Source organism: Mesocricetus auratus, unplaced genomic scaffold (assembly GCF_017639785.1).
Source record: "Mesocricetus auratus isolate SY011 unplaced genomic scaffold, BCM_Maur_2.0 Super-Scaffold_100007, whole genome shotgun sequence".
In the NCBI taxonomy this organism is placed as follows: domain Eukaryota; kingdom Metazoa; phylum Chordata; class Mammalia; order Rodentia; family Cricetidae; genus Mesocricetus; species Mesocricetus auratus.
The window spans coordinates 31,193,776-31,214,479 of record NW_024429191.1 but is presented as its reverse complement, the minus strand read 5'-3'; the positions used below and the strand labels follow the sequence as shown (position 1 = coordinate 31,214,479).

Here is a 20,704-nt window from a genome sequence, read left to right as displayed (position 1 = left end):
TGCTGGGAGGGGAAGTCTTTGCCCCTATTCCACACGGCCAGAGTCACCTCCTCCACCCTCACCCCCACGGGCTGCTGACTCAACCCCAGTAGACCTTTCTTGAGCCACCCTGAGACCAAGAGGAGTGACAGCAGGCCCCCTAGTCACTGTCATAATAGACCTCAGTAAAACAGGGCCCAAAGCTGAAGCTGGCCCTGGCCACCCTGTTCCAAGGAAGCATCTCTGTCAGTTGCTTTCCTTCAGCAGGGGGACTGCCTGTGAAGGTGCAGCGCCCCCTGGTGGCCTCTCTGCTTTTACCACTTTGAAATTTCTTAAGTGTTTGAACAAAGAACTCACCACTTCCTTTCCACTCCGCAGTTTGCAAGGCCTGTCCTGGGGTCCGTCACTCTGGTGAGCAGGGACTTTGTCTGGCCCTGCTCTCTGATGGCATTCGTAGGAGGGGTGGACAGACAAGATGACTTGCCTGAGTGTGTTGATTGTCTTGGGCCCCCTGAAAGGGTAGTGCGCACAGCTCACACACCTGCCTTCTTTCTCCCGTCGGTCAGGTCTGTCCACCTCGTTCCCCATCGATGGCACTTTCTTCAACAGCTGGTTGGCACAGTCAGTGCAGATCACAGCAGAAGACATGGCCATGAGTGAGTGGTCTTTGAACAGTGGGCACCGGGAGGATCCTGCTCCAGGTCTGCTGTCAGAGGAGTTGCTGCAAGATGAGGAGACGCTACTCAGCTTCATGAGGGACCCCTCGTTACGACCCGGTGACCCTGCCAGGAAGGCCCGAGGCCGCACTCGCCTTCCTGCCAAGAAGAAACCACCCCCGCTTCAGGATGGGCCCAGTGCACGGACCACTCCAGACAAGTCACCCAAGAAGCCCTGGGCCCAGGGTGCTGGCAGTGGCAAGGGCCTGCAAGGACCACCCACCAGGAAGCCGCCACGGAGGACGTCTTCTCACTTGCCATCCAGCCCTGCAGCTGGGGACTGTCCTGTCCCAGCATCAATGGAAAGCCCCCCACTGGCCTCTGAAACCCTGGACACGACAGCCCTCGTGGCTTCTGACTTGAATGTCCAAGTGCCTGGCCCTACAGTGAGCCCCAAACCCTTGGGCAGGCTCCGGCCACCCCGAGAGATCAAGATCAGTCGGAAATCTCCGGGTGCTAGGTCTGACGCTGGGACAGGACTGCCGTCTGCTGTGGCCGAGAGGCCAAAGGTCAGCCTGCACTTTGACGCTGAGGCTGATGGCTACTTCTCTGATGAGGAGATGAGCGAGTCTGACATAGAGGCAGAGGACAGTGGAGTACAACGGGCTTCCAGGGAGGCAGGGGCAGAGGAGGTGGTTCGCATGGGGGTACTGGCCTCCTAACTCACCAGGGCACTGCCCTGGTCCCCCCACAGGGCCTCAGCCCAATCACAACTGCCATTTCCAACTGCTGAGTGCCCCAGACCCACCACTCTGTCGTGGTTTTTTTTTTTTTTAAATATAGAGAGAGTTGTGAATTCCACTCCGTTGTCTTTCCTCTGTGCTGGCCTAGGACATTAGGATTCCTCCCGTGGCCCTGGCCAGAGACTATGCCAGTTTCTGCCACCCTGTCCCAGTCCACCCAACATCGCCGGGCTTCTGGCTTGATGTAGACAAGGTGAAGGAGAGCTCAGGGCTCCTGCCCACTGCCACTGGGTGACACAGACTGTCATTTGGGCATTATTTCATGGCAGATGGGCCATCCCGGGGCCTGCCCCGCCTTGTCCTCCCAGATTGTACTGGGGTTTGTTTTTTAGGTGGGGGGGTGCCCTGCTGCACTCCACTGATCCCTAAGGAAGTATAAGGAGTGATACCCAGCCAGTCTATTCACTGTCACAAGCACAACGAGTTTCTATGAGAAAGCACTGAGGGGGTGCAGGGGGCCTGCCGGCTCCCGAATAGCCCACAACATCTTAGGCCTGCCCACCCACCCGCAACCCCCCCTCCCTTGCTGCTCTGTCCCTGCCAGTGCCCAGCCCAAGCAGCTCTGGGAAGTGATTCCCACAATCCTTCCTGAGCTGTGCTATTTTTACTCAGGGGACTCCCCAAACAGCCAACCACCTGTCCAGGTGCAAGGCTCCAAGGGAGGGCCAGTGCCCAGGCCGGGGCTTGGGGCTCAGATCCGCCCACTGCAGAGAATCACTCTGGGGCTTCAACTTCCTTTCTTCCTTTGGGGCCAGTCTCGGCCACAGTCTGCTCTCTCCGTGTGGAGCTGGCCAGACCAGACCGTTTGCCTTTTGAAGTTTCCTAGTCCTGCTAAGAGATGAGCTTCCTCATTGGTTTCCTTCTGGAAACATCCTTCCAACAAGTGTAGTGGGATCCCGGGGCCCAGGGCAGGCCAGTGTGGGCCTGCTGGGGCTGATTGAAGTATTGCTGGATCTTCCTGTGTTCCTGTGTCCCTTGACGCCTTAAACCTATTCCCCTCCCTGCTGTACCCCTTTCCTACTCCTCTTCAGTCCTCCCTCCTCCAAGTCCCCAGGTAGTTCTGAAAAGTTTCGATGGAGTGGCCCCAGGGTGATAGCTCAGGGAACAAAGGAATTCCGTGAAAACATTTTGTGTTTTTTTTTCTTTTACGAATTACTCTTGGGTCACTTCCACCACTGGTAAAGCCAGAACTTCTCCAACCAGAACCTTGCAAAAGTCCAGTGAACCAGTCGAATCATCCTGAGAATGCCAAAGAATATTTTGACCATAACATACAGCACAGCCCGGACCTGACAACTGTCAACTTGAACTTCGTTTCAAAGGATTTGGTTAGCAACAGAGTTCTGAGACTCGGTTATTGCACACCTACAGAGAAGGGCCCAAGGCCTCGGCCGCCGCCGCTGCCACTACCGCCGCCTGCTGCTGCTGCTGCTGCTGCTGCTGCTGCTGTTGGTTTACGGTCCCTGGGCTGGGCCGCTGTGAGTGTGGTCCTTAACTTTGAGGACTCTCCCCTTTGTGGGGAGAATCCTGACTATGAGTCCAGCGTGGTTCCCCCATCGCCACCACACAGATACACAAAGAGCAAATATACGGGACCTTCACCCACCTCGACTCCAAAACTATCAAGGTACGACAGTGAGTTTGAGCAAAATCAGAAACAAAGATAATGACTTCAGTTTGGTGGATTGGACAAACATGTCTAATTCAAATGGACTCTCCGAGGGCATGGGGTGGACTCCAAGGATCCTGGGCATCGGGATGGCATCGGCTACCACATAGACTTAGTCTGCCTGCCCGTCTTGGTAGTAGTGACAACGCGGTGTCAGTGTCAGCATCCCCACCCCAGTCTCTTGTTTACTGCCTTTGAACAGACCTTCCTTACCCCTGTGCTTTGGGTCACTTCGGGTTGCAACCTTGTCTGCTGGATTGCCTGGTGGTCTGACCTGTGGGACACAAAGGGCAATGGGGCTTAAAGAACAACCAAATGCTTCCGGGCGAGCGGGCGAGCGAGCCAGGGAATGATCTTGACACTCTGTACCACCCGGGGCAGGGGCTGGGCTCTGTGGGTAGGCATTAGTGATGAGTGGAGTGAATCTGGCCCCTTTTTCTGGGCCACTGGTACTCTTCCCCCAGAGCCTGAACTGGGTAGGCAAGTGAGGCGCTTCCAAGAGTCTCTGAGTTCTGGGCCTCTTGGCAGTTGGCACCCGCTTTGGGCCCGCTGTATCCACTAGGTCCTGCCTGCCACGAAGCCCAGTTGTCTGTTACTGTGGCTGGTTTGCAGGCGCCTTCAGTAGGCAAGCCCTGTGCCAGTCTTCATCGGGCAGCTGTCTCTTCTAAGATGTCCATCAGTCTGCAGGGAGGATGAGAAGGTCCCGTTAGCCTCTCCCCTTAGTTCCTCCAGGCCACTCAATGCCCATGGCGTAGGTGGCACCCTTTCCAGACCAGAGGCAGTTCTCTTGCCCACATCCACTACCCCTCCTTAAGGAGGCAGAAAGGACTCTGTAACTCATTCTGGATATTGTACCCTTCCCATCAACCCTGGCTACCCTTCACCTCATTCCCTCATCACAGGAAACAGGCTAATGTGCAAGGAAAGTATTTTTGTGTGTCATTAGGTGTACTTTGAAACAAGTAAAGAAAAGGAGAGAAAAAGCCCATTTACTTTATTAAATGGGCTCTGACTTTGTAAATGGTGTGAGAGTCTCTGCGATGTAAGGGCCACAGGTTCATTGGAGAAACCAGCCACCCAGGTTCCTGGGCATCATCGGTCTTAGACTCAGAGTGTGTGTGTGTGTGTGTGTGTGTGTGTGTGTGTGTGTGTGTGTGTGTGTGTGTGTACAGCAGAGCACTGTGCACGTGTGTGTATGAGCAGATCACTGTGCACACATGTGTGCATGCATGGACACCTTATGGGACTTGCTAGGGTTTCTGAGGAATCAACTGCCTGATTCTGCAGAAATGTTGGTAACAGGTTAGACTTAGGGTTTCCTTGCCATTGCCACATGTGGCCCACCTGTGCCCATGCCTGAAGCTCTGTGGAACCATGTGTGATCTCTATAGTAAGGTCCTTGAGGCAACTCTCCCATGCTCTTGGCCTGGCTGGCCACATTGGCCCAAGAGCCAGAGGTCTCGGAGTCAGGGGCCCTTGGTTGTTCTTTAAGGCTCTTCCTGCCGCCTTCCCTCGAGGACACACTCGTGCTCCATCCAAATCATTTGGGGGTGGCGGTGGGGAGGGTGATATGAATGTCACAGGAGGAGACACACCTTCTGTCTTTGTTTCAAAGAAAGTGATGTGCCATTTGTTAATATACAAGAGAAATATTGAAAATATATTGAAAAGAGCAATTTTAAATTATTTTGGCTTATGTTGCAATATTTATTTTCTTGTATTAGAGAAGATTCCTTTGTAGAGAAAAATGTATTTTTCATTACCGCAAAGACCTATTTCTCCTTTTTGTACATTGTCCTTGTTCGCAACCCTTAACGAGCAATAGAATGTCCGGTCACCCCGTGTGGCCAGTGCCCTGCATGATTGTGCTGCTGCTGCTGCTGCTGCATAGTTTCCAGCCCTGTCCTGTCCTGTCCTGCTCACTCACTGGGGCTTCTGGATTGTGGCCCCTGCCAGGGTCTTTGTCTGAGGAGCCCATTGCACTCCTGTGTGTTGGCAAATTCAGTTAATAAAGCGATGTTTTCTGTGCTGGCTGCTGTGAGGTTCTGTTGCACTGGGTGCGTAGGAGACCTGGGAATCCCATTGCATGCCTGCACAGTGTGCTCAGAAAGTCCCGAGTTCCAGCGGTGCTTGCAAACATTCCACAGTGTGCCTTACGGGAGTGTCTTTGAACTTCAGAGTTAGCCCCTGGCATTCAGGGTCGAGGATGAAGGGGTAACCCAAAATCACAACTCTGGCACTAGGTAAAGTGTCACATCAAAGGCAGGGTTGCTGTGCTCCGACACCACCTAACAGCCACCTACTGGAAAGTGTGGGAGGATCTTTTCCAGAAATCAGTGGAGAATTCTGCCTAGGCTTATGTTTTATTATTGCTCCGCCCCTACTCCTTGCCGTGTTCTGGGATTGGTCTAGGGAATGGCTTCTGGTACTGGCTGAGGACTCCTAGTCCTGTGGGGGTAGACAACATAGGGAGGGTGCCTCTGAGGAAGTGGCATCATTCCTTCCTTTAGTAGTTGGTATGTTGACCACATACTGCTGAGGTGTTGTGCCCACCCCACCTTCTGATGGAGACCCAAAGAACCAATAAGAATTGGTTACATATGGGAGGTGGAGTGATAGGAAATTCAAGTTTGGGAGGATGCTTGGGAGATACTTGTCATCCAAGATCAGCACACAGAAGCTTGGAGACATCTGATGTGCTTGTGATCATGAGTACAGTTGTCCACCGAGCTCCATGTGTGCACTGTTGCATACCCACTTCCTGAAAAGTAGTAGTGGCTCACGCATTTAACCTCAGCACGCAGGAGGCAGAGGCAGGTGAATCTCTTGAGTTTGAGGCCCTCCTGGTCTACAGAGTGAGTTCCAGGACAGCCAAGGCTGTTAACACAAACCCTGTTCTCAAAAAACCAAAAAGAAAACATAAAATCTGGACAGCAACAGAACAGCATCAATTTGATGATTCTGCATTTCTTAATACTTTTTTCTTACTATGTAACCCTGGCCATTCTGGGCGTTAAAAAAAGAAGAAATCCAAACTTACTGTATCATAGCCATGAGTCTCCTTGATGTGAGGTAAAAACAATAGTGACATAAAGTGTTTATTTCTAGAATCTTTCCATTCAATATTTCTGGATAATGAACCACATGTTACATACAAATAGCAGAACTGTCATGGATTGGGCACCACGGATCTGTGAGCAGAGTGCATGCACAAATTCCTAGCACTGCCTTTAAAAGTCATGGGATATAGGTTTACACAACAAACTGAAACTATGACATCATAAGTGGTACCAATTCAGCAACCCATGTCTGGCTCCATGTCAGTTAGCGTAGTGCTCTTGAGGCTTATCAGGTATCAGGATTCCCTTTGTAAGGATTTCTCTGCCTCTGAGACAGGTCTCCTGTATGTAGCCCAGCTGACCTGGAACTCTATACAAAATGACTTGGAACTCAATCCCCTGCTTCTACCTCATCAGTGCTGAGATTACAGTGTGACCACTACACCTAGTCCCTACAGTGCTTACTCTTGTTACCAATATGTGGTCCTACTCAGAGGCAGTGGGTTTAGGGGAAGAAAATTGGATCTCTGGGGATGTCCCTTGAATGACCATGGAGACCTCAGCCATTTCGATTTTTCTTTGCTTCCCTGGCCTTAAGCTGAGGCTTTGCCATGCATGGCCTCCATGATGCCTTGCTTCTCCAAGGCCCAAGAGCAACAACCGCCTGGCCACAGACTGAATGTGTCCTCCCAGTGATGGAAGGCTGAATGACATATGATGTATAGCCTTCCTCTTTAGAGACTAACTTGTATCTGGGAATACAGGCACAAGCTGCTATATACGGATCATATGAGGGATTTAGAATAGTCAGAATTATAGAGACAGAAGCAGGATGGTAGTTGCCAGGGACTGGCAGGAGAAAGTGAGGACGTGTTTGGTGGGCATAGTGGTAGAAGTGGGTGGGGCCAGGGGAACTGACACCCACTGATGTGTATGTATGATATGTAAATGTGTGTATGTATAATACTGTGCTGCACTCGGAAACCATTGAGTTTCTTTTCTATTACACACGGTGTTAGCTAAAAGACCAGGAAGTGATTATTTTGTAGTATTTGCCTCACAGTCTTGTAAAAATAGTACAATGTAGGGACTGGAGAGATGGTGTTCTTCCAGAGAACCCTGGTTGAAGACCAGCATGCACATGGGTTCTCACGACCTTCCATACTTCAGTCCCTGGGGATCCTGTGCCCTCTTCTGGCCTTGGTGGGTCCTGCATGCAGATGGTGTACAGACATGTGCAAATATAGCACCCATACACATAAAATAAAAATGAAAAAAATGGGACCGGAGAGATGGCTCAGCAGTTAAGAGCACTGGCTGCTCTTCCAGAGGACCAGAGTTCAATTCCCAGCACCCACATGGCAGCTCAAAACTGCCTGTGGCTCCAGTTTCAGGAGGTCTGACACCTTCACACAGACATACATGCAGGCAAAATCCAAATGCACATGAAACAATTTTTAATGCAAAAAAACCAAACAAACCAAAAACCAATAGCATGCCAGGCAGTGGTGGTGCACGCCTTTAACCCCAGCACTCGGGAGGCAAGAGGCAGGTGAATTTCTGTGCGTTTGAGGCCAGCCTTGTCTATGAAGCGAGTTCCAGGACAGCCAGAGCTGTTACACAGAGAAACCCTGTCTCAAGAAAACCAAACAGGCCGGGCGTTGGTGACTCATGCCTTTAATCCCAGCACTTGAGAGGTAGAGGCCAGCCTGGTCTACAGAGCGAGTGCCAGGATATGCTCCAAAGCTACACAGAGAAACCCTGTCTCAAAAAAGAAAGAAAGAAAGAAAACCTAACAAACAAAAAACCCACCACCTCGAACAAAATATGCAGAAGCCACCCAACTGCTTTGCTGCAATGACAAACACAATAAACAAAGGAAACCATCCTGAAACGTGAAAGGGGTCCATGCTGGAGACGGGCGTGTAGCTAAAGGTGGAGGAATCACCTAGTATGTGTGAGGCTCTGATTTCACTCCCAGCACCTCAAAGAAATGAAGGAAGGTAATGAGAATCCTGAGTGGGTTAAGGTACCAGCTGTCAGCCCTGACAGTAGAAGAAAAGAGCTAACTTCTGCAAGCCGGCCTTCACCTCCACACGCGAGCTAAGTTAGTGCACACGTGGCATGCATACACACACGGTAATAAATACAACACAATTATTTGAAGAGAAAACTAATTATTGAGCTCATCATCGTTAAGTGTATTTACTGTGCTTGCAAAGGACCCAAGTTCAGGCCCCAGCACCCCTGTCAGACAGCTCACAACTGTTTGTAACTTCAGTTCCAAGGGATAACGTCACCCTTCCTCCTGGTACTGCCACAGGCACGCACACACAGACACGTAAGTAAGAAATCTCTCTTTTCCTTCCTTTCTTCTCTCTCTCTTTCTCTCCCTCTCTATATGTATAGATAAAGAGAGATAGATATAGATAGATAGATAGATAGATAGATAGATAGATAGATAGAGATATCCCCAGCCACGCACACACAGACACGTAAGTAAAAAATCTCTCTTTTCCTTCCTTTCTTCCTTTCTCTCTCTCTCTCCCTCTCTATTTGTATAGATAAAGAGATAGATAAAAGATAGAGATAGCTAGAGATAGATATCCCCAGCTGTCCAGGTTTCCTCCAACTTACAGAGATCTGATTGCCTCTGTCTCTCAAGTCCTAGGATTAAAGGCTTGAGCCACCAATGCCCAGCCAAAAAGAAATATTAAAATAAATAATGGGATCTTCCCTAGCACACTGGCAACTCCCCTAAGGTCTCCCAACTTCATCTCAAGGCTCCCTTTTCTTTGTTAACCCCACGCCCATCTTCCTGGCTTTCTGCACAGTGCTTACAAAAAGACTTCTGACCCAGGAGTGAGAAGCTCTCCAAATTCCAGCCCCTGAGGCAGAGCCCATACTCAGGGAAGCCAGGTGTTTTCCTTACTGTGCTACTTCTGTGAAGAGACACCACGACTATGAAAACTTACAAAACTAAGCATTTATTCAGTGACAGGTTCACAGTTTCACAGGGTTGACCTATGATCATCGCTAACTGGCCACCAAGCATTCAAGTAAGTACACGAGCCTCTGGGGGTCATTCTCATACGAACCAGCACACCAGGGGAGAGCTTTCTAGATTTTTTTAGGGGTGTGTGTGTGCGCGTGTGCGCACGTGCATGCATGCACGAATTGTTTTCCTGCATGTAAATGTGTGCACATCCCTGGTGCCCGAAGAGACCAGAAGAGGGAGTCAGAACTCCTGGAACTGGAGTTGTGGAGGTTGTGAGCCACCGTGTTTTCTGAGAGAACAAGAGCTCTTCCAACCTCCGAGCCAACACTCCAGGCTCTCTAGAAGGATTTTTAACCTGAGGCCAGCTGGATGAGGTGACTGGCTGGCAGATGGAGCTAGATGAACCTTCAAACTGGATGTGGGCAGAAAAGAGACAGGGAATTTTTAGTCCGTGCAGCCTGGGCCTTTGCCCAGTCAGAACACTAGATGCCCAAGCAGACCCTGACTCATCTGTTGCTGGGTGAAAAGGCCTTTGAAAGTATAGGGAGTGAATATGTAGTGAAATGCTTACCAGGTCTGGGGCCTTGCTGTGTAAATCTGTCATAGATCACTGTCTACCATGTATGAGGTCCTAGGTTCCATCCTCAATAATGCTGGGGGGAAGGTGTAGTGAGACAAAGGGGGATGAAGCCATCTGAGTGTCTGCGGATATGACACTATAGAAAGTCCTGGGTTCCAGCTCCAGCACTGGGGTGGGGTGGAAGAGTGAAGGCAGGAGGGTCACAAAAGTTCAAGGTCATTCTCTACTAGATGCTAAATTTGAGGCCAGCGTAGGCTGCATGATACTGTAAATAATAATAACCGCGTGTGGCTGTTTGAGGGATGAGGAAAAGCTGGGAACAAGGCCCAGGGGTGTTGGGAGGCTGAGGTCCTCGAGGCCCCGGGCAGCTCTAGCTGAGTGTTCTGAGTGGTCCATCCCAAGGGAGGCTGGTGCTGGGTCCACACGTTTGTGTTCCCTCCTTCCTTAGCTTCCATCAAACAGTATGTGGCCATCTGAGCGTAGAACATGTGTTGATGAGAATTTCTAGTGTGTATGCACTAGAAATAGACTCCTGTGGGCCCTGAGCTCCTGGAGAAGCATGGCCTGCTTTCTGGCCCCTGAGCCTGCCTGAGCCATTTACGCAGGGTGGCCAAGGAGCCACCTCAATGTGGGCTTAAGGACACTGAGATGGATTGTTGGGATCAAAATTTATTAGGAGAGTTAATTAATGCCATAGACAGACAGACAGCATGATGGGGACTCTGAAGACAGGAATCAGGGTCTGTATAGCACGAGGGTAAGTAAGGGTCCCTTCTCTCTTTGTTCTGAGGGTAGAAGTGGCTTCCATGCAGGAGGCAGGGAAGGGGTGAAGAGCAGGGTGTGGTCAGCAACATCCCCTTTGATGTAAACTCACTTCACCAGGTGGGAGACCCAGGCACCTGGAAGTCTGTTAGCTAGTGGCGGTATCTGTGCGCGGGGAATGATTGCGGCAGGAATGTGGCCTGAGCAGCAGTCTACGCTGCATCCTAACATCGAATTCTTTTTTAAAAATACATATTTGTTTCATTTTTAACCATAATGTACGTGTCTGTGTGGGCACATATACTCTGGGTTCCCAGGATTTTAGACCATCTGGAGCTGGAGTTACAAGCAGCTGTAAATTGCCCAAAATGGATGGGAACCAACCTGTCCTCTCTTCAAGAGCAGAGCGTGTCCTTAACTGCTGAGCCATCTTTCCAGCCCCTTTAACATTACATTCTTTTTTGTTTTGTTTTGTTTTTCAAGACAGGGTTTGTCTGTGGCTTTGGAGGCCGTCCTGGAACTCCCTCTTGTAGACCAGGCTGGTCTCGAACTCACAGAGATCTGCCTGCCTCCGCCTCCCAAGTGCTGGGATTAAAGGCATGAGCCACCAACGCCCTGCTAACATTACATTCTCATAGAGGAGACAAAATGATGTTCCAAAGGTATTGAGGGAGAGAGGAGTGCCAGCTTGGCCACTGCCCAGAGGCAAGGTGCTTTGTTTACTGACTTGCACTTCCTGGAATCAGAACTGGTAACAGCCTTTCTGTTTACAAGTTCTCAAGGGCCTCCATAAGCCAACCCAACAAGTGTGGTCTGGGGTCAGGGAAAGTACTAGCCTTTTGCAGTTCCCTGACAGGGGCTTGTTGGAAACAGCTGGTGGGGACCGGAGATGAAGTCCAAGAGGTGTATGTGACAGCAGCTTGAGCCAGAGACACAACTGCCAGCAATTCTGAGTGTCTCAGATTCTCCTCAGCACACCTGAAACCTTGTAACCCGAGAACAGGGCGGGCAGAGGAATCTGGATCCGACCTCCTCCTTCCTTCTCCCACAAGGAATGCTCCATTGCTTGGGATTGACTGTTGTGATCAATTTGAGACTCAGAAGGTCAGCTAGAGTTGTGCAAGGGAAAGCAAGGGAGAAAAGTAGCTTGCCAAAACCCTCCCCTCACCGGTGGGTACCGCCTGGTGCTATTTCCAGAATCTGAGAGGCTAGTTGGTGCTGGTGTTTGTTTGGGATATCGGGCTGCAAAGACTCCTGCCTCCAGCCACAACAGGTCTGCCCACTCCTTGCTGAAGAAATGTCTTCCTGCCTCCTGAAAGGTCTTGGATACTGTTGTACTGGACTGTCCCCCAAGACAAACTGCTGTCATCTTCAGACATGCAGACGGGTCTCCTTGTGAAAGATCATCACAAAAAAAAAAAAAAAAAAGAGAAGGAAAGAAAGAACTTTTAAAAGTCTATGTTAAGGGCTGGAGAGATGTCTCAGAGATTAAGAGCACCTGCTGCTCTTCTAGAGGTCCTGAGTTCAATTCCCAGCAACAACGTGGTGGCTCACAACCATCTGTAATGAGATCTGGTGCCCTCGTCTGGTGTGCAAGCATACATGCAGGCAGAACACTATATATAATATCGTTAAAAAAAGTCTGTGTTTAAAAAAAAGATCAGGTTTGTTGACTGTTGAGTTCCCTCATAGAAGGAGGGGGTAGGGAGGCTCATGGGACCCTCACCTGACTATCCAGGTACTCCTTCTTTCCTAATGGCTTGGGTCTTCTGGGAGCCCTGAAAGAAGAAACTTCCTTCTCTACAACCACAGAAGCCATTTGGGTGCACATGTTGTAATGCCACAGCCCGGGGACACCCATACTCCTTTGCGACCCCTCACCCTTACTCTGGTAACCCTAGTAAACTCAGTGGCTCCCTAGGGTGAATTTTGGTGGAATCAAACTTTGGCTTGTCTATGTATGGGACCTAATGAGGACCAGGATAGACTATTCCTAGTCTCTACCCCCAACCCCTGGTGAAAATTCTCTCACAGATATGATACAGGACACGGAGACAGAGATTGTTTCTGGAGGTCAGAAAAAGTACTTAATGCCATAGACAAACAGAGGGCTCTGAAGAAAGTAAATCAGAGCCAACCTGACAGGTGTGGGGGGCTCTTATGTACTTTCTTTCTTCCTCTTTTTTTGTGACAGAGTTTCTCTGTGTATCCTTGGCTGCCATGGAACTTGTTCTGTAGACCAGGCTGGCCTGGAACTCAGAGAGCTGCCTACCTCTGCCTCCTGAGTGATGGGACTAAGGGCGCATGCTACCTCGCCTAACTTTCTTACAACTTTCTAAGGAGGGAGGTTACACAACAGGAAACTGTAAATGTCGTGCGCCACCAACACCCGGCTCCAGCAGCTGGATTTTTTTTTTTTTTTTTTTTTTTTTGGTTTTTCGAGACAGGGTTTCTCTGTATTGTTTTGGAGGTTGTCCTGGAACTTGCTCTGTAGACCAGGCTGGCCTCGAACTCACAGAGATCTGTCTGCCTCTGCTGGAAATAAAGGCATGCACCACCAATGCCCAGCTAAAGAATTATTATTATTATTATTATTTTGGTTTTATGAGACAGGGTTTCTCTGTATTGTTTTGGAGGCTGCCGGTCCAGCTTGGCCTCGAACTCACAGAGATCCACCTGCCTCTGCCTCCTGAGTGCTGGGATTAAAGGCATGTGCCACCAATGCCAGGCCCTCATGCCCGTTTTTTTTTTTAATCTTTTTTTTAAAGATTTATTTATTTATTACATATACACCAGATTGAATTGTAGATGGTTGTCAGCCACCATGTGGTTGCTGGGAATTGAACTCAAGACCTCTGGAAGAGCAGTCAGTGCTCTTAACCTCTGAGCCATCTCTCCAGCCCTCATGCCCGTTTTTTAAGATTCATTTATTTTATGTATATGAGCGCTCTATCTGCATGTACAACTTTATGCCAGAAAAGGGTATCAGATCCCACTATAGATGGTTGTGAGCCACCATATGGTTGCTGGGAATTGAACTCAGGACCTCTGAAGAGCAGCTAATGCTCTTAACTGCTGATTCTTCTCTCCAGCCCCAACCATTTATTTTTTGAACAAGGCTTCACTATATAGCCCAAGCTGGCCTCAAACTGATGGCAATCCATCTACCCCAGTCTCTTGAATGTTGGGATTACAGGCTTATGCCACCATGGTAGCCCTCAGCTGACAATTTATAGGAACTAACGCCTCTTGAATGACTATCAGAGGGAAACAGAAAGAAATAGAGTCCAAGGGCCTAAGCCCGACTCCACACACTTGGTTAAATACCTGGTAACAATTACAGTTTGCCTTCATGTAAGTGTTTGAGAAAGAGAGAATCTGACGGACAGACCTCCCACAAGGAGGTGCCCTGTCCTGATTTTGCCCAGCATGATACTAAGGATAATTACATCAAAGGCTGCCTAGCCCCAGGTAATCACGACTGACAGAGACTCCAAGGGGGCCTCCGCGGCTACCTGATGCCAGATGATGCAAGGGTTCTGTTGATTCTCAGCCTGGCCCCAAATAGAAGCTGGGGTGGAGCGAAACTCCGAGGCTGTTCTGTAAATAGCTCCATGCCCTGCCATCTGCTGTCAGGCACTCGGGAAGGGAAGCAGCCCCAGCTGGCTTCCTTCGGGAGCTGTTGAGCTGGGTCCTTGAGTCACAGGGTTTTATCCGCAGAGCAGTGCCCATTAGATTCTGTACAGCCAGAATGAGCTAGAACTCTCCTGCCTTGACTTACTGAGGGTTCCCTGCCCCCCTCAGTAGCGAAGGCCCTAAACTTGCTTTTCTCTAGACTGCAACCAAGCTTGTCTAGCTTCCTAATCAGGAAATGGGACCAGACACCACCTCAAACTTAAAGTCTAGTTGGGTGCAGTGAAAACCCAAGATCTAAATGAGACCTGGAAGGGGTGCCAGTACTTGGCCATGTTTGTGTCTTCTGGCTTTCTGCTGTGTGGCCAGTACCAGATGAAGTAGGACTGCAATCTCACTGAGTTTCATATTAAACCTTGTTTTTCTTTTTTGTTTTTTCAAGACAGAGTTTCTCTGTGTTGCCCTGGCTGTCCTGGAACTCGAAGATCCACCTGCTTCTGCCTCCTGGGTGCTGGGATTAAAGGTGTGCGCCACCACAGACCAGCTATATTAAACTGCTTTCCTGTGTTGAGCGGAAAGGGAGCACATGCCACAGTGCACACCTGGAAGTCAACAGCTCTTGGGAGGCAGAGGCAGGTGGATCTCTGTGAGTTTGAGTCCTGCCTGGTCTACAGAGTGAGTTCCAAGCCAACCAGGGCTACATAGAGAAACCCTGTCTCCAAAAAAAAAAAAAGTCAGTAGCTTGGATGCTGGGCTTTATCAAATTCTATCTTGCTTGAGAAATGTTTCTTGTTCCCTGCTGCATATGCCAGGCCAACTGGTCCTCAGGCTTCCATGGATTCTCCCATCTCTCCATTGGTGGAGTGTTGGCATCACAGAAGTATCCTGTTACTGCCTGTTCTTACATGGGTTCTGGGGGTTTGCCTCAGGCCCTCATGCTTGTATGGTAAGTGGTTTATCGACTGAGCCATTGCCCAGCTCTATAGACTGCTTTCTTGAACTAAAGAAAGTTTAATAAAGCCTGGTGGTGGTTGCGCCAGACTTTAGTCTCAGCACTCAAGAGGCAGGATGATCTTTATTAGTTCTAGAGTAGCCTGATCTACAGAGCAAGTTCCAGAACAGCCAGGGCTACACAAGAAACCCTGTCTCGAAAAACTGAAAAAAAATTGTTTATTATTTTTATGTGTGTGGGTGTTTTGCTTGCATGTATGTCTATGCTTCCTATGCACACAATGCCTGTGGAGGCAAGAAGAGAGTGTTAAATCCAACTGGGACTGGAGATACGGACAGTGGTGAGCTGCCATGTGGGAATTGAACCTAGGTCCTATAGAAGAACAATCAAGTGCTTTTAACTGCTGAGCCATCTCTCCAGGCCATCAAGCAAATTCTTTTCAGTAGAGGAAATCTGTTCTCCATTAGCCCAACCCCCAGGAGCCAATAAGAAAAAAAAATTAAATTTTATTTTTGCAAAGTTATCTGCCTATTTGTAACAAGTGCCCAATGGTCATCACTGAAGCCATTGTGACATTTAATTTTTTAAATCTTATTTTATCCGTGTTTTATTTGTATGTATATCACATATATGTCTGGTGCCCAGGGAGGTCAGAAGAGGGCATCAAATCTCCTGGGACTGCAGTTACAGATGGTTGTGTACTGCCATGTAGGTACTGGGAACTGAACTATGGACCCTGCAGGAGGGTAAGAGAGATATAGTGATAGCTTTAAAAGAACTGTCAGGAACTTCTGTACATGCTAGAGAATCATTGGTGGCTGAGGAAATGGGTCAGCTGGTAAAGTGCTTGCCATGCAAGCAAAAGGACCTGGGTTTGATGCTCAGAACCCACTTAAGTATCCAAGTGTGGTGAACACAGCTCGCTGACCAGGCAGTTAGCCTAATCAGTGCACTGCAGAACTGTGAAAGACACTGACTTCAACAGCAAGACAGGCCAGAGGGTGCATGCCTTTAATACTAGCACTGAGGAGGCAGAGGCAGGTGAATCTCTGTGAGTTTGAAAGCAGCCTTGTCTACAAAGTGAGTTCCAGGACAGCCAGGGCTACACAGAGAAACTCTGCCTCAAAAAACAAGCAAGCAAACAAACAAAAAATGCATAAAATATACTGTTTTTGTAATTTAAGATTTTTATTTTATTTTTTTATGTTATGTGTGTGTCTATATGTACACTTGTGGGTTGGTGGCCAAGGAAGCCAGAAGAAGGCGTAAGATCCCCTGGAGTTGGAGTTACAGGTGTGTTTGTATGTTGCCAGGCATGAGGGCTGGGAACTGAACACTAGTCCACCGCAATCGTGCCAAGTGCTCTCAATCCCTGGGCCATCTTTCTAGCCCCAGTCATGTAATTTTAAAACTACGAGGAAAATAAAAATTAGAGCTGGGTGATAAAAACAGAGCCGACCCTGGGGGTGTGACTCAGTGGCAGAGTGCTTACCTTGTGTTCTCAGATTCCTGGGTTCACTGTTCTTGCCAAGACAAAACAAAATACATCAACACTAGAATCCTTCCAAGGTCAAGTCAGCATTTTAGTTTCCTGTTCCTGACATCAAATGCATAGGGAGTGATAAACAGAAAAGTAGTGGTGATGATGCCCACCTTTAGTCTCAGCACTTATTGGGGGAGGGATGGGCAGAGGCAGACGGATCTCTGTGAATTCAGAGCCAGCTTAGTCTACAGAGGGAGTTCCAGGACAGCAAGGGCTGTTACACAGAGAAACCCTGTCTCAAAAACACAAAACAAAACAAAATAAATCATGATCAAATTAACACAAGAACATGCAACAGCTAACTGTTCTTTGTAACAATACAAAGGCACACAGAAATGTCTAAAGTCATGCTGGACTCTCTAGACACACTGTCCTTAGAGTACACACTGGACCTCAATTCTACAGCACTGAGAGTTCAAATGAGTGCAACATTAAGACATTTACCAGTACTTACCAGGATGTTCTGCGTTCAGTTACACACTAGTATCATTAAAAAAATACCTGACTTCATTCACCTGAGAGCTGTGTGATATTTTGTTTGTGTTCTGACAAATAAAGCTTGCCTGGAGATCAGAGGGTGGGATAGAAGGTTTAAGAGCAAGCCACTTTATAGTAGGAAGCATTTCCCCATCTAGAGAACACTCTGGCTGGGGATACAGTAGAGTCTGAGGAACTCTGAAGTTTTGGGGACTCCCCTAGATGAGTGACTTGGTGATGCTCCATTACTAGTTGACTTCCAAGAGTTATTAGAAGTACAGGCCTTTTGTCTGGCAACATCTCCCAGATCTTTTCATCTTGTCTGGCACCCTCTTGCTTGGCCAAGTCAGTCTCCTCCACTGTATAGTCTGGGCATTAAAGCAGGTTACTTTCTGGCAATGTCAACCAAAATCTGGAGGGAATCTCTGTTTTAGTGTCGGTTGCAATGGACAATGGGTACCTTCTTGTGTAGCTAGATGGATTCTAACTGTCACAATGTCCTCTTTGTCTTTGATCATCTTGGTGGAGGTGAGGATCCCTCTTTCTTGATACAGAGCCCCATGTATATGGATTGTGGTAACGGCAGTATGTGGGCTGTGGTAAAGGTAGACTATTACTGTATGTAGTGACAGACTTGTCTCTTCCCCAGTACAGTGTCCGAGTTAGTGCTAGAAGCTTGGCTCACTGAGCTGAGATCCCTTGGTTGAGTGATTGCAACCAAACAGTTCTATTCTGGATTTCCACTGCAGCCCCATTGTACCTGATTCCATTCTGGACAAAACTGCTCCCCTCGGTATCAGTACCTCATCCGCCTTCTGCAACAGGGCGTCAGTCAGGTTGGGCCAGGCTCATCACCTCAAGGCAGTCCCACAGAGGTTCTGCAGGATCATCACCTGGTAACAGGCTAGCAGGGCTGAAGGCTGATGTTTTGCAGAACTGGGTACAGGGCTTGGTAATGTGTCACCAGTGTGTTTGACGTCATCTTTCCAGAATGCCCCATAGGATGGCATAAACCAACTGTGGGGCAGTCAGGAACAATTCCTTGTAGGGAGAGGTCTGTGTACCCATAGCGCTGACCACGCCCGTTTGGGTGTGTTCACAGGTAAGTAGAACGTACGGGGGGGGGGGGGGATAAAAAGACTCTTTCTCTTGGGTTCTGGTTCCAGCCTGGAGAGCAGTGTGCAGACCTTTGGTTCTCGGCTTTCTTGGCTTCTCACATACGTGATCTCTTCCTCAATAAAATATCATAGGACACCCCTATTTTGTGTAGTTTAATATTTCTGCATTAGTTCCTGTCCCAGAGTCAGCTTTATTAGCCTCCCTCACCAGAAAAGCCATGGTGGCTACTGCTGGGATACACACTGGCCACCCAACTGAGACTGGTCAAGCATCTTGGATATGCCATCAGCCACTTCCAAAGCCCCAGAGACTGAGTGAGGATTCATTTTGAGATTCCCAGCCTCATCTATATATAGGTGGAAGGGGTGGTGGTGTCCAGGAGACCCAGGGCTGGGAGGACACCAGGGTTTTCTTTCTTTTTTTTTTTTTTTTTGGTTTTTACAAGACAGGGTTTCTCTGTATTGTTTCGGAGGCTATCGGTCCAGCCTGGTCTCGAACTCACAGAGATCCGCCTGCCTCTGCCTCCCGAGTGCTGGGATTAAAGGCGTGCGCCACCACTGCCCGGCGACACCAGGGTTTTCTACTGGACTTTACAATTCCTCTTTCTAGTCTTGGTTATTGTAGACTTTTTTTAAAACTATTTTTAACAGCTGGGACCTAGTCATACCCTCAAGGCCTTCTTTCTTTTTTTAAGTCTTTTATTTTTAATTTAATATCTGGGGCCAATTGCAAAACAAAAACAATCTTTTTTCGCAGCTGTCTTTAATCTTTTCTAAGAGGGCCTGATAAAAATTGTCCAGTCTCCTTGGTAAAATCTGTAGTGTCTTAGGCTTCACTTTCTGGCATTGATCCTTTGGCCCAGCTGGGGGGGCAGCTTTTTGGTTTTGTTTTTTGTTTTTTTTTTTTTTTCAGACAGGGCTTCTCTGTGTAACAACCCTGACTGTTCTGGAACTCGTTCTGTAGACCAGGCTGGCCTTGAACTCACAGAGATTCACCTGCCTCTGCCTCTGGAGTGCTGGGATTAAAGATGTGCACCACCACTGCTTGGCTTGGGGGTAGCTTTTTTACTCTTTCTAGAGAATAGTAGGTTTTGAGTTTTCCGATTCTACACATCATTTGTTGAAAAGGAAACATAAACTTGTTGTGGAATAGAATACTTAACTAAGTAAAGATGTGTTACATTTGTGTTGCAGAATAACTGTTTAACTATGCACTGATGTGGTGCTGCTTCACTTTGCCTGCCTAAGGCACCTGATTGGTCTAATAAAAAGCTGAACAGCCAGTAGCTAGGCAGAGGAGAGATAGGCAAGGCTAGTGGGCAGAGAGAAAAGGGGAGCCATCCAGCCAGATACAGAGGAAGCAGGAAAGCAGGTTAGACATTATGTAGCTGAGGTAAACAAGCCTCGGGCAGCACATAGACCAATAGAAATGGGTTGATTAAGTTATAAAATAAAAGCTAGCTAAAAACAAGAAAACAAGCTTAAGGTAAGGCCAGGCATTTAAATTAATAATAAATGTCTGTGACATTATTTGGAGGCTGCTGGTCTAAGAAAGCCTGCTACATAAACTGGCTGAAGTGATTGATGGCTTAGTAGTTACGGATACATACTGCTCTTCCAGAGGACATGAATTCAATTTTTAGGACCCACGTTGGGTAGCTCACAACTACCTGCAACTACAGTTCTAGAGGAATCCAATGCCTCTGGTCTCTGCAGGCACTTTCACTCAAGTGCATATACATAAAGTAATAAAATATTTTTCAAGATTACATAAACCATGAGAGAGGGAGTAGAACCACTCCCCATCCATTCCCTGCATACAACAGGCTGCTTACAGCAAACAGGCAGGAGAGATGGAAGGGGCAAGTCTCAGGGAGCTGTTTCTCCAGGTGCACTCTGCTGAGCTGGGAACCCCCACCCCCACTAGAGTACCATAGTAAAGAGAGTCACATCGGTTGTTATGTTATTTTGTACATTTAGTTTAATTTCAAATGTGAGTGTGTGTGTGTGTGTTGGGTGGGTGGGGTTGACTGTGAATCTATCCATGACCCAGACACTTTATAGGTCACAGGTCACAGTTCAAAAGTTTTCAGTAACCACGCGTTTGGCAGCCACGTTGGCTGGTAACCTCACCAAGATGGAAGCAGCCATGTGACTTGGCAGCCACCCTAGTTAAAGTAACTATTTGGTATGAACAAAAATGGTGGCACCCATAACAGATAACACTCCATATTCACACCGAGCCCTCTGGTTATCATTGCTATCTCTCTGGGAGGTAACGCCAGGTCTCCATTTTCTATCTGTTTTGTTTTTTGAGACTGGTTTTTGCTGTGCTGTTGTCCTGGAACTCTGTAGACCAGGCTGACCCTAAACTCAGAGATCTGACTGCTTCTGCCTCCCAAGTGGTGGGTGTTCTGGTGGAAGCTTCACCCCAACCCCTGTATCCGTATACCCAAAGAGTCTGGAATATTCTGA

At 48.3% G+C, this 20,704-nt stretch overlaps 1 protein-coding gene across 17 annotated transcripts in view; it reads left to right on the top strand.

Moving 5' to 3' along the window:
- The window catches only part of Jade2 (jade family PHD finger 2), a 48,125-nt gene extending 42,990 nt beyond the window's left edge, over positions 1–5,135 (top strand). For all 17 annotated transcript variants that reach the window (XM_040748593.1, XM_040748589.1, XM_040748585.1 and 14 more), the window contains one exon: positions 546–5,135. In XM_040748593.1, coding sequence (XP_040604527.1) covers positions 546–1,357 — 812 coding nt within the window. In that variant the 3' untranslated portion in view covers positions 1,358–5,135. The remainder of the gene's footprint in view (positions 1–545) is intronic.
- Positions 5,136–20,704: the final 15,569 nt, after the last annotated feature.